The sequence below is a fragment of the Strongylocentrotus purpuratus genome, unplaced genomic scaffold, assembly GCF_000002235.5.
Source record: "Strongylocentrotus purpuratus isolate Spur 01 unplaced genomic scaffold, Spur_5.0 spur5_scaffold_7, whole genome shotgun sequence".
Taxonomy (NCBI): Eukaryota; Metazoa; Echinodermata; class Echinoidea; order Camarodonta; family Strongylocentrotidae; genus Strongylocentrotus; species Strongylocentrotus purpuratus.
The window spans coordinates 27,141,679-27,156,144 of NW_022145613.1; the positions used below are offsets into that span (position 1 = coordinate 27,141,679).

Below are 14,466 nucleotides of genomic sequence, written 5' to 3' on the forward strand. Positions count from 1 at the left end.
CAGCTGTTGACACGACTGAAATTGGCGACCAATGTTTTGGAAATCGAGAAAACGGTCACCTGACTTCGAACGCAACCGTATTCATTTTACGTGCAAATGCAATTCGATTGTATGCTCAAAAGGACTAATGGAAATTTAATATTTATTCGTTGCCATCGACACATTTCCCATCTACGGGGAAACAGGTGATTGAAGAAAATATACAGACCCTATTTATAGAATTGATGGAATGCACCTTATCTTCCTTCACTAGTCGCCGTTATCTTTATTTTCATTTCATAATTTGGATAAGAATCGCCATAATTTGTTATGTCAAGGATACCGTAGATAGTCGCCAAATTTGTGGCCGGTAAATTCATTAAAACTCTGAACAAAAAATGAGATCAGCTGAGTCTAAATCAGTCTCGGACTAATTCAGAACCTCTCAGCCTCTCAAGATGTCTGGGAATATTTGTGAAAATGATGACGGTTTACACGATTCTATGGAGCATCGTCCTCTCATAAGAAGTACAGATGGATCAGAAGAAGTGAAAAATAAAGAGGAGTTCCTGGTCGCTCCAAAAGGTAACAAAAGTTTGTTTATAATTTTCATTAAATGCAATTTATGCACATTCATATTCATGTTATTCAATCAAGAATCAGGAGATAATAAGAGGAAGAGGGAGGAGAGAGAGAGCAGAAGATGATGAAGAAGAGAGGAAGAAGATCTATAAGGGGAAGTCGATTTCAAAATAGATTAGAAGAGAGGAAGATGAATGGGTGAAGAGAGGTTTCTGAAAGTGAAAAGAAGAGGAAGAAGAGTCATCAATGCATGACCGGTACCGGAACACACTTCCTGAACGGTGAATACATTTTAAGCCAGACTTGATCGAGTATGGACAGACAAGGGTTTCTGCTCCCCATATGAGTAGAATACCCAACACGGAACTGAGCCAAAGAAAGTAGAAACTTACCAAGATGGAGACACCCCACTACGAGAAGGAAGAAAATGAAATTGAATTGGAAGCCCGACCGCTGAGAACACACGATTCTTCTAGAATCTCAGGTAAAGTTAAAGGTAAAGGTAATAAAACAAGAAGCAGTAGGCTAGAGAGCTCGAGAGGAAGGGAATGAAAAGGGAAAAAAAAAGAACTTTAGAAAAAGGAGTAGGAAAAATGCAAAAAGTAGGGGAAAATGAATGAAAGGAAGGAATGAAAACAAAGAAATAAAATTTTGAGAAGAAGATTAGTACAAGTAGGCATAGGATGTGGATATACTTTTTCTTACTTTTTGTTTCATGATGTGGGGCTTGTTTATCTGGTTCAATAGTTAATTTGTTTTAAGAAAATAAACACCGAAATATATGTGAGAGCTATGTTTTCTCACATTAATTAGTCTACATTACATGTACATGGAGATGTTTATATTGTAGCGGCTCTTACATTCGCCCTACTTACATTCGCCCTACTTTCACCGTACATTCATGTCACCAGTATTTTTCCATCACGGTACTTATTTATATTCATTATTCGTACCACGTGTGTTCATTCCTCCAATCGAGCATCGTGGTTCCGCGCATCGTTCACCCGCGTATTTTCATCACCACGAGGTTTTCTCCACTCCCGCTTACACCTCGGTCGAGTCAACAACTCCTGCTAATACGTCTCAGTTGAGTCAACACGTTTCTGCATGATTTCCTCTCCGGGCTTGATTCTACTGTGCCTATCACTTCTATCGGCACATCTTCACTTTCTCTGCCGTGTTCATCGGGCTGCAGTCTTCCAGTGGAACAGTTAAATCTAGTTCCGACATATATGGTGCTTGGTTATCCGCTGGGAGCTGCCAGTTTCTTCACCGGTAGTCTTTCACTCACATGAGCTCGACTCACCGCAGCTCATCTAAACATTCATCATCAAAGTTCGGCTCATCAAAGCACCACTACCGGCTTTGATGTCTGCATTTTCTTCTTTGGCCTCCGACATCAAGCGACTCACTGCTTTCGTCATCGAGCGTCGCACATCTCTTCTCTTCTCTTCTATTCTCGCCCGAGAGCTCAATCTACATTCATCATCATCACGAGCGTCGGCGATGACATCGCGTTCTTCACGGTTCTTCAACCACGTCAACGAAGTCGCGTTTCCGCCATCAAGCCTCCGCACATTTCATCGCGTGAGCCCCTTCCTTCGTTCTCAACTCTCTTCATCTTCATTGGACTTTCGACTTCATTTCTATTATTGTCGTAAGCTCTATTTATGTACATCGCATTGATTCATGTTCATTATCATCATTGATCATTATGTAATCTCCGTGCAATATTCACATTTACCATTTATGCATTTTCATTCCGATTCTTCGGCTTGTGCTTGGCTACACTTTGCAAGTGTACGGCCAGCCTCATCAGTACCCAATAAACTAACGAAAAGGGAATACTTTCTTTCATGTATTTTATTGTCAGTGCAACCTTGTTTCCTCGTAGCTAAAATAAAAATAAGAGTTATGTTGTGTGACGAGTGAACACGCTTTCAAATATCCATTCACAATACCTCACACTCATATCTCTACAATATATCCCAACAGAGACTAGCCAGTAATACTTTGCAAAACTTGGGTTTTCACTTTTCAAGATGAAATTTGAGTATTTTTAATTCTGAACTTCTGCCATATCATGTTCTATGTAGTTACCTGTGCTGCAAATTCACTTCATCTATTGTATAATAGATACATTACATGATGTACATGTAGCTCCATGGGCAAATGTGACCTACAGGTGTATGCTGTATTTTGTACAAGGTTATTAAATTAACATTGTGAATGTGTGTATGATTTAGCCAAGCAGTGGCTATTTAGATTAGCAGTACTTTCTGTCTGATAATTGACTAGTTGGTCTCCAAAGACATCTCATTGATTGCTCTATGACCTTTGGCAGCTAGGACACTAATCTACATTTGCCGCACTCAACCCAGGTGAGGTGAATGGGTTAGGATTATTCCTTGATACGCACAGTGCGCTGATAATGGTAGCCATAGTTAAAGCCAAGTAATAATTTCCCAAACTCTTCCGAAGTGCATTTATAGAGATGTTATGACATAGAGTGATATGCGCTATACAGAAAACAGATTAATTATTTTATTTGTTTTTTATTTGTTATTTATTGAAACAGGGTAACTCTCTCAGTAATAAATGTGTTTTCCTATTAAGCCCTGTACAAATTATAGGACTTACAAATACAGAGGAAACAAAGTTTGAATACATACAAAATAAATCTTATCATGGATTATTTGTTTCTGTTTTGTTTTTATACATCATGATATTGTTATCATTATTATTATCATTATTGTTATTTTCATTATTTGTACTTTTATTATTATTATCATTATTATCATCATTATTATTATTATTAATATCATTATTATTGTTATTTTTTAAATATATTATTAAACCTCAATTCATCATGGCTCCAACAGCTCAAGTTGCTAAGAAAGGCTCCAAGAAGGCAGTCAAGGCCCCTCGGCCCAGCGGTGGCAAGAAGAGGAATATCATTATCACCGTCATCATCCTCATTCATCATCATCATCGTCATTAATTTATCCCAATATTTTAATCCTAGTTCCCGGACTCATATCTGCTCGTCATGCCCTTGCGTTCCTGGCGTTCTTGGGGTTTGTCAATGTCTATGCCATGAGGGTGAACCTTAGCGTGGCCTTAGCTGACATGGTGAACAGTACAACCACAGTCAACAGTACCCAGATTAGCTGCCCAGTCAATGTATCACAGTCAAACACCACACAGAAGGTAGGATTTAGAATTCTCTGAAACAAAATTAAAATGAAAATAGAATTACAAAAAAGAAAAGAATGAATGATGGTTTTAACAGAAAAAACAAAAATTGCAATTGATCACTTAAACATATAATGATAGAGATTGATCACATAAATCATGATGATCACGGTAAATAGCAATTGTGGAAAAAATGGTCACAGATTTAAAAGATGTAGATCTATGTTTGAAAGACTTTTTCTTTATATTCTTAAAGACCATGCTTTAAGATGTCTACTCAACAAGACATTTAAAAATTCACTGGGACTATATTTCAAACCACAATATATCTCTTTGACGAAAAATATTTGAAGCTCATAGTTTGACTACAGTATAGCAACATGGAACCTCTTACATCAAGAACAAACATGTTTTTGGTGATTGGTACACTTTAAACCCTTACTTTGTGCTTTCTTCTTCTTTTTCTCCTCCTACTCCTCCTGGTCCTTCTTTCTTTTTTCCCCTTCTCCTGTTTCTTTTTCTCCTCCTCCTTTTCTTCTTTTCCTCCTCCTCCTCCTCCTCTTCCTCCTCCTCCTCCTCCTCCTCCTCCTCCTCTACCTTCTTCTCCTCCTCATTTGTCCTTGTTTTCCTTTTCTCCTCCTCCTCAACTTTCTCCTACAAAACAGGAAGGGGAGTTTAATTGGGATTCAAACACCAAGGAGCAGATCCTCGCTTCTTTCTTCTATGGCTACATCCTGACCCAGATACCCGGGGGTTTCCTAGGGGACATAATGGGGGCTAAGTGGCTCTTTGGGTCGGGGGTGCTCTGTACGGCCATCTTTACCCTCCTGACCCCCGTCGCTGCCAGGACAGGCCTTCCTTGGCTCATTGTAGTCAGGGTCATTGCAGGCATAGGAGAGGTAAGGCAAAAGCTTGGATTATGAATAGGAATTATTACATTTTATAAAGGATTACCACATCTTCAAGCTTAGCTTACATGTATGTGGCAATCCTTCTTCATGTAAATTTAATGTTGGTATTACAATGTAAGTATATTATGTGGATGATGTATTAATCATGTAATTTGTTTATTATCATGATATTTATAATTAGTTTGTAACTTTTCAAAAAGAACATGAAGAAGAAAAAAAAGTTTAAATGTACCTGCTTGTCAGCACATAGTAGCAGGGAGCTAAAGAAAGGTTGGTGGCCACTTAACTTAAACATAAACTTGCTAACTAGATTGTAAATGGTGGGTTTAAATAAGGTCAGCTTGGATTCACAAACACTGTTGTAGTCTTTGTCTTTTCATAAGCATCAACTTTGATTTACAAACATTGCGTTGGTCCTTATATTTGTTAATATTGAAAATGTTTTGTTTGTAAATTCATAATCAGTTTGCCCTATCAGATAGGTGGCAAATTCAGTTGCCCATCTGATAATTTAATTTGCCCCAGGATATGTGACATTGGGTTTGTAGCACCTCTAATATTAGTTCTTAAAGGTAAAGACCAGTATTGGAAACGCCCCAATTTCAAAAAATGAAATGGAAGCTCTCATTACCAATCATGTGAAAGCATATGTTTTGACTAATACATGATGATAAAAAATTTGCCGGGAAACCGCCTACTAATTCATATATTTGATAAATTTGTTTCTCTCATGGTCTGTGAGAGATATAGGGTAGTCCCATATACATCTTTCTGTGTATAGTGCTTGTAACTTTATGAAGAATGGGCCAAATTTCTTATCATTTTGATGATTCCAGAACCTTGCAGATGCTAGATGCTAGATGATCAACCTTTTCTGATCGTTTCTTTCACAAAGCAATCGCATGACCATAACTGGTCTTTACCTTTAATTCTATACATTTAGCTGAGCTAATATGTCAGAATTAATGTGCTTGTTAAATGTCATTCTTGTTTATATTTTGTCGTTCTGATTATGTGCCCTTAATTTACGAGTCAATTAGCTTCTCAGTAAACTTGGGCTTAGCGCTGAACTAGTTTCACGTAACTTAAAGGCCCTGACCAATACTCACCATTACCATAACAAAATCCTTCCCCCTTTTTTCAGGGTGTTACTTTCCCTGCTATGAATGCTATGTGGGCCAACTGGGCGCCACCCGTTGAAAGGAGCCGTCTACTTACATTCACATATGCAGGTGAGATTTGAAGTCAGTCTCCAGAGAAATTCGAACAGAAAGTTGAACACAGTGCAATAGTTAAAAGAGGTGCAGCAGTAAGAAGAACAATGGTCTTAGAATGTGTATCTTATCTTCAAGTCTTCATATCTTCTTCTATGTAATCTGAAATTTTTGGAAGCACCAAACGATCTAAAAGTGGTATTTTGGCAGTGTTTTGTAGACCTATGTTTGCCTGGGAAATACAAAAAGTGGTCTTTGTAGACAGATTCCTTTAGTACATGTGTCAACGAGAAACCATTTTCAAGGGAGACAACAAATGTGGTCTTTGTAGACAGGTGGTCACTAAAACAAGTTTGACTGTATTAGTTTTATTTCTCTACAACTGTAGCTCATGGTCTCATTTTGATATCCCATAACTTGAAAATTGATTTAGCTGTCGTATCAAACTGTTACAACATAGAGCAGGAGGTACTTAATTGATGTGACAAGTTTTATAACAATTTATAAATCCATTCATAGAAATTTGTGTAGAGTTCTAAACCTCCTTTTGTCACTGTGCACTACGTGGGTAAAAAAAATTGAAAAAAGGCCCTAATTCTCTTTTATTTAACTTAACCATTTTGTAATTACGATGTGTAAGAATTTGAATCGTTTGTCTCGTTTTCTTTTGTAGGTTCCCATTTTGGTACAGTGTTGGCATTGCCCATCTCAGGTGTGCTCTGTAATTCTGATTTCCTTGGTGGCTGGCCGTCAGTCTTCTATGTCTTTGGTAAGAATGAAGAAATGATGAGTGGGTGGAAGGGGGGGGGGGGAGGATGAGGGGGGCTAGGGGTGAAGTTTTGAGAGACTTTCAAGGAGACTGGCCACCTGTCTTCTCCGTCTTTGGTAAGATTGAAGAAATGATGAGAGGGTTAAAGATGGGGTGGGGTGGGGTACTAGGTGTGGCCAGATTTTCTTGGAGGAGGTTGATCATATGTCTCTGATGTCTGCAGTTTATCAACCAGGAGAAAAAGGAAGAAAAAGAAGCTGTGGGGGATGGGGGGGGGGGGGGGGCTGCAGATGATTGAGGTTGGAAGGTGGGCCAGGCTTTCTTGATGCCAAACCAAAGTTTGTCTATGGTTTGAAAGAGTAGAACCAAGAGTAGATGGGGTTGTGGTAATTGAGAGAAAACTGTGGGTTAGGCATTTGTGTAAATTTGACATGGGTAATATCCTTCTCTGATGAGAATGTAGGACCTAATATTAGAGGGTTCGAGGGGAAAAGCCAGCATGAATTGTACAGGATATGTCTATTTTGGACTGATATGGTATGATAATATATGTAAATATGTTTTATTTATTAAAAAAAAAACTAAATCATATTAATTAGAAAGCATAATAGCATCTATACTTCAACCATGACAACTTCTAACTTCAAATAATTCTTTTGAATCATCAGGGTAAACTTAAGTTATGCCCTTCTGTTTACACTTGTGCTATTCTTCTTTATCTTGTTTGCAGGTGTTTGTGGAGTGGTATGGTTTATTTTATGGATTGCATTGGTGCATGATAAACCAGAGAAACACCCAAGGATTTCACCTGAAGAACTCCAGTTTCTTCAGAAAGCAATCAAGCCCAGAGATAAGGTATGCTTTTATTCCAGGTATATAATGTTCATAATAGTAATGATGATAATGATGATGATGATGATGATGATGATGATGATGATGATGATGATGATGATGATGATGATGATGATGATGATAATGATAACAATGATGATGATGATGATGATTATGAACATTAGCAACATTACTACATGATGTACTACTACTACTACTACTACTATAATTACTGCTACCACATGTTTTACTAATAGTAGTAATAATTATGATAATACTACTAAGAATAATAAACATAATAATAAACATAATAATAACAATAATGATAATGATAATGGTGATAATGATCACAATGATCATGATAATGATCACGATAATGATGATAATAATAATTATTACAATAATGATTGTGATAATAATAATGATAAATATAATGATAATAATAATAATGATGATAATGATGATGATGATGATGATGACAATGATGATGACGATGACGATGATGATGTATGATGTATGATGTATCTCCACTAATCTGTTATTTTTTATATTTATAACCAGAGTCTGAAAGTTCCATGGTTCAAGATGTTGACATCAGTGAGACTATTAGCTATTAGCCTCTCTCATTTTTCAAACAATTTTGGTTTCTACACGTTGCTCACCAATCTGCCTTCTTATTTGAAATTTGGACTGGGCTTCGATATATCACAAGTAAGTTTTCAAAGCTAATTCTTTGTTTAAAGCTACATACAGTAGTAATCAGTGTCCATGTGTATTGCATCGTAAGACCCCAGATTTGATTGAATTAATGTGTGCACAGGTCTCTCAGGTGGGGAACCAGTAGGCCTGTCATCATTATAGCTTGAGATTGCCAAATAACCCGCTATCCTGATTGCAAATTATCCAGCTAATTTGCGTCTTCATCAGCCCGCAGTTGCAATCAGCGGGACATTCGGTCGAGATAATCATCCCAAGATATCTTGGGCTAGTTTGCAAAATATTCTGCTATTTTTCTGGTTTGCTTCACCAGTCCGAAGACTCGCACTATGCGCAAACGCCAATTAAAATATCTCGAGCTAATTTTTCAAGCTCTAATTTTGAGTTTCGAGCTGATGAAGACGCGATTTGTAACTTTGGGCTTATTTCCCAAATAAGAAATAGCGGGCTATTAGGCAATCTAAAGCTGATGAAGACATACCTAGTGAGTTGTCCCACCAGAAGATACTCCAGCTTGCCTTCATATCTCAAGGGTGAGGGGAGTTTTCTTATGATGAGAATTACTTCTGGCGCAGTGCACATGGCACAGTGCATTGCACAAGACCTGTGGGCGTAAAAGTGAAGTCCACTCTCGTGGTAATTGACAACACCTGTTATTGGGTTATACACCTGAATGGTGTGGAATTCCCCATGAGAACCCACTACTATGAGGCTTTAAAGGGGTTTAAGGGGGGTAATGCTGATATTACTATATAACATAATACAATGTAATTATTTTTCAATTATCTTGTAACTTATATTAAAACCAACTTCATATCAGGATTGACTTCCCCTTTAACGTCATTATCATTAATTTTGTGAAGCCCGTAAGCTGAATTTTCCTTTCCACCTTTCCACCATCATACCATAATTTTTTTTAATCAACTTGCACTTTAATCATGGAGAAAGAAAGGGGGCGAAAATCCTTTCTCGGTTTTGCAAGGCATGCTTCTGTAATTTCACTGCCTTACCCTTTGCCTATTAAAATACATATTCATTCTTGTTTTGTTTATGCACCAAATTTCATGAGATACTGAAACAATATAGCAGTGCCAACTGGAAGCTTTTTATAAACCAAAAGATATTGAATTATAATTATGCAGTCATGTGTGTAATTTTGCTCAAAGCACAATATGGTATGTGCTAATTTTTCTGGTTGACTCAAAATCCTACTCGTGAATAATAATTAAATGCAGAGATTTTGTTTTATATTTCATTTTCAGTTGATTCTCATTGGTCTAGTTTTATACCATTTTCTTTTCAAATTGCATTTTGTTTTGCTTTACAGAGTGGATTTTTGTCAGCAGTGCCTTATCTAGTAATGTGGATCACGATCAATGCCGGAGGTCAGGTAGCTGACTTCCTTAGAGGGCGCTATATACTTTCAACGACCAATACAAGGAAATTATTCAATACTTTAGGTAAGATGGGTATTGGATATGCTTTATGGTTAATAGCAGATCATGATATTATGTAGAGGATTAGTGTTACAGTTGGGTTGTACATATTGGTTGAGTTTATAGTTCAGTCTAATGTTTATTGCACCTCTCCCTCTCTCTTTCTCTCCCTCTCTCTCTCCCTTTCTCTCCTTCTCTCCCTCTCTCCCTCTCTCCCTCTCTCACTCTCTCCCTCTCTCTCTTTCTTGCCCCTTCTCCCTTTCTTTCTCTTTTTTCTCTCTCTCTAGCTCCTTCTCTTTCTCTCTCTCTCTCTCTTGCTCTTTCTTTCTTTCTCTCTCCCTCTCCCTTTCTCTCCTTCTATTTATCTCTCTCTCTCTTTCTTGCCCCCTCTCCCTTTCTCTCCCTTATTTTTTCTCTCCCTTTTTTTTCTTTCTCTCTCTCCCTCTCTTTCTCTCCCTCTCTCGCTCTTTCTCTTCCACATTCTAACCCTGATATGTGCAATCAATCACTTTCCCCTCTGTTCAGTCAAGATGTTCTTCTTTTTGCAGGTCTTGTTTTACATGTCTTGTTTTACATGCTCTATTCCTAGTATTAACTTAACTGGGTACATCATAAGGAACCACACTATGGCTGTAGTTTTTCTGGCTATGGGAGCAGGGTGTGCTTCCCTTGCTCACCTTTGTTTCCTACATTTTATGTGTTGCTAGTGTAGGGCAGCCTATGCATAGCTCTACACTAGGCCCGTCTTTAAATGGTAACGTTCTTTATTTCTTGTTGTAGGTCTTTTTTTAGGGGCCTGCAGGTGTAACCATTTTTGGGCTGTGGCATTCATAAATCTGGCCATTGGATCAAGGGGTCTCTCCATGTCTGACTCTATTTCTCACATTTTATCAGTAAATATTTGACCCATCTGAAAACAGCAATATTCTTAACTTCTTTTCGCAGGGCTTGTATTACCAGCTGCATTCCTAGTGATAACCGGGTACATCGGATGCAACCATGTTTTGGCCGTGGCAATGCTAACTCTGGCCGTGGGTACAGGAGGGTTTGCCATGTCTGGCTTCAACGTCAATCATCTGGACATTGCACCGGCGTACGGAGGGCTTCTCATGGGCATCACCAATACCATCGGAACCATCCCAGGAATCCTGGGCCCCTCAATGGTGGGGCTCTACGTCACAAACCAGGTAACCAGCGCTTTGCATGCATTAAACTTCTTATGCTTGGTTGCAATATGTTCCTGAAAAGTAGTGCGTTGTGGGATTTGGGCAATTTTTTCTCTTTATTCAAGTTTGTTAGGTCTTGCCAAATTTTTTAGTACGTACTGTCACGTTTTGTTGCGTTCACCCCGTTTTACTTCGGCCCACAAGGTTTTGTGACTGCCGTGGCAAGTTTTTTGACAGTTTAAAAATCTGGCCGGCATCCACGTTTTGTCTACGGTGGCCTGAAACGTGATTGCTGTGGCCGCCATGAACATAGCATTACTGTACTCAAAATGTACCAAGACCTAAAAAAGTAATTTGTATACTGCTAGTTTTATAATATTAACCATTAGAAATTTAGTTGGCATTCTAAGGGATTCTAAGGGTTAACAGTTAAGGGGTAATTAGTTGAAAATAGAAAATAACGTAAATCCTACACACAGAAGCCATGTCGGACTTGGGTTCCATTTTTGTTATATACTAGCATTTATGGAAGCTCATACATAAGAGAAGGGAAGAATCACAAATGAAAGTAAAAAAGAAATTTTAAATGTTTCACTCTAGTAATTCTTTAAAAATCTTTTTACAAGAAAAATGTAAGACTTTGGTTTCCACAAAAAACCTGGAAATGTTTGAAAAGCAACAGTTGTGTAGAAATGTACATCTATCACTTTGACATTCATATTAAAATGATTGAGGAGACTTAAAGAAAATGATTGCTGTATTTTTATATTATGTATAAAGTGTGTTTTCTTGACTTGTGATGAATCTGATGACAAACAATGATAATTTGCATATAAAAACTATAAGAGAAAAAGATGTTGCCTTCATTTTACCCCCTAATTCTTTCTCCCCCCCCCCCTCCATCCACCACCCTAGTACGACATCTCACAGTGGCAGATTGCATTCTGGGTATGTTGTGGTGTTTACATGTTCGGAGCCGTCACCTACCTGTTAATGGGGACCGGGGAGCTTCAACCCTGGGCCGATCCAGAGCTCCAGGCCAAGCCCTGTCAACGTCCCGGCGACAAGAAGGACACAGAGGGCCTCCCATACTGCCAGTACGACACCAGTAATAGTGTAAACGGCGGTTTATCGAACACTGGGCAGAGTGGTGTTGTAATGTCATAATCATATTAAAGTTAGTGCTTAGAATACATTAATACTTTAAACACACACACACACACACTCATGAATTCACTCGAGTACACGTTGATTGTGTAAATTGAAGACTCATATTACACATTATATTACACATCAGTATATTGTTATGTAATCAAGGACTCACATTGTTGTCGAAATATACATACCAAGGACGATCTGGAAATTTATTGCATTACCAAGGACATACCATACTTTTTCCATGCAAATCAACAGTTTACTATTTTGCTCAAATTTGTTGATGTGTCACCTCATGTCTTTCTCAACTTGGATTCCTCAAATGTTTGTGAAATTTCTCTTGATCTCTTCATCTATGATGCATATGCACTTTAGTGTTGGGCTAACTTGATGCAAGGGCAAACTCGGTATTGCATGATGCTTTGGTTTCAAGAGTTGAAGAACAAGTTACTAACAAGACCACTAAACAGCCACAATTTCCATTTTGTTTGAATTTCATCTCTTGAAAGTTTTCGCACTACCTCTTCAGTACGGTACACTATTTTTTACACATTTCTACCAAAATTTTAAAAAATGGATGTTTCAGAGGACATGATGTAATATCAGAAAATTTAGCAACTTTCATGATTCGGTCAGATTTGCGAAAGTTTTGCGAGTCACAATCAACAAACCACCAGGCTTTTTTGCAATTCACAAAAGTTTCTTGCAGTGAGAATTGATGTCCTTAACAATGAAAGTGTCATGTCGTGAATGTTTCTGGTTTTGCAGTACTCTAATTTTCAAATTCAGCCAAGTATTATAGATTGTTTTAAAATTCTTCTGGCTGGCTCTGATTGTTTCTCAGCTGAGCCTAAATTGAGACATCAGCTCAGGTCCATGCACTGCCAAATTATCACCCCAAAAAAGAAGCAAGAGACAGGTTGCCTCAAACAATTTTCGAAATATTAGAAAAAAACTATTTTGAATGTCTCTCAACCTTCCTTAAAAATGCCTATCAATGCACATTACTCATATAGTCTGGAACTTCCTGTTTTATGCATTTATCTTGTAGATTTTAAAGTATTCCAAGTAATGCTGAATTCTCTTTGACAAAGTGTAGTAATATATTATTTAAATTATATTATATTTTTATATGACAAATGAAATCAAATGAAATGAAATATAGCCCATTTACCACATAATTTTTAATTGAGCTTGACAATTATGGTAACAGAAGAGGTGTTACTTGTTTTATGCATGATCCTTGGTCAAACAAAAAATTGATTGGATTGCTATCCTCTTATGAAATTAGAGATTAAGATATATTTGCACTTTTATCAAAGGAAAAACAATTTTACCCTTACTCTTAAAATATCAGTGTAATGTTTTTAGGATGTACTTAGGATATTATGTTTGTTCTTGCGGGTCCAAACTGCATGTACTTATGCCAAAATGTATTTTGCGATCTACTGCCAATATATATATGCATACTGATGTGTGGATATTCAAAATCAAATTTATGTTATTAAAGATTATTCAGTTATTCATTATAACTTGAACTGTATATCCTAAGCATCCATCATTTTCTTTGAAAATTAATCATAGTGGGTCCTTGTACGGCATTAATGCCTGTCAGACTCAACATTCCTAATGTTCCAGTTTCATTACCCTGCTTCAACATGGCTGCTATTAATGCGCTCAAGGATTTGAAATTTTGTACCATTCTCTACTGCATGACATCATTTCCAGAACCTGAAGTTTACCCAGGGAAATTTATATTATCAACTGTCACAATATTCAGATAAATATGCAATTTCAATGAGCTTTCATGCTCTTTTGGTCTTTCTCGTTTAGACATTTTAAACTTTGTGTTGTTTTGATCATGAAAAATTGTCACATGTCAATTTATACAAAAAATTACTGGTACTAATTATTCATTTATTTTATTTTACAAAATGCAATGAATTCACAGGTACATACTGTATTTGCACTATATGAAGGCAGGCATAATCTTTGATGTATGATATACAAATTTAAAAGTTGCAATTTGGGATTTGGTCGTGCCTTGTGGTTAACAGTTTCGGAATAATCAGCTGCTCGATACACAAGCCAGAGGGGCGTTAGTTTATGTACATTAGCACAGACTGAACACACTTATAGCTCTGCACAAATGAGATATGCTCTCTTAATAAATCTTTTTTATGCTCATCATGTCAACATAGACATAAAATTGAACGACTGTGACAGTCAAGAGACAAATTATGTATCAAGCTGATTTTCCAAGTACCACATTTCTGTAGGAATTTGAAAGATTGGGATAGTTGTCTCATTCAGATCATGTTTTTTATGACTATTAGGTACTCTGGTCGATTGTGGTAATAGAGGGCCTATTTTTATGTGCAAGTTCTTGATATTTTGATGAAATTGTAGGATCATTGAAAAAAATCTGTGTGATGATAATATGAGCATTTGCAATATACACGTTTTATAAGACTTGATTCAAAGATCTCTATTAAATTATATTCATAGAAA

General features: G+C 37.2%; 1 protein-coding gene across 1 annotated transcript; it reads left to right on the plus strand.

Annotated features, from left to right (window-relative positions):
* Window positions 1-348: 348 nt before the first annotated feature.
* LOC574944 (sialin) lies at window positions 349-14,466 on the plus strand. Its single transcript, XM_775352.5, has 10 exons — window positions 349-564; window positions 3,587-3,771; window positions 4,422-4,655; window positions 5,812-5,899; window positions 6,555-6,650; window positions 7,381-7,505; window positions 8,043-8,192; window positions 9,526-9,658; window positions 10,580-10,821; window positions 11,716-14,466. Exons 1-10 carry the CDS (start codon window positions 438-440, stop codon window positions 11,965-11,967), a joined length of 1,632 nt encoding a protein of 543 aa, XP_780445.3. The 5' UTR covers window positions 349-437; the 3' UTR covers window positions 11,968-14,466.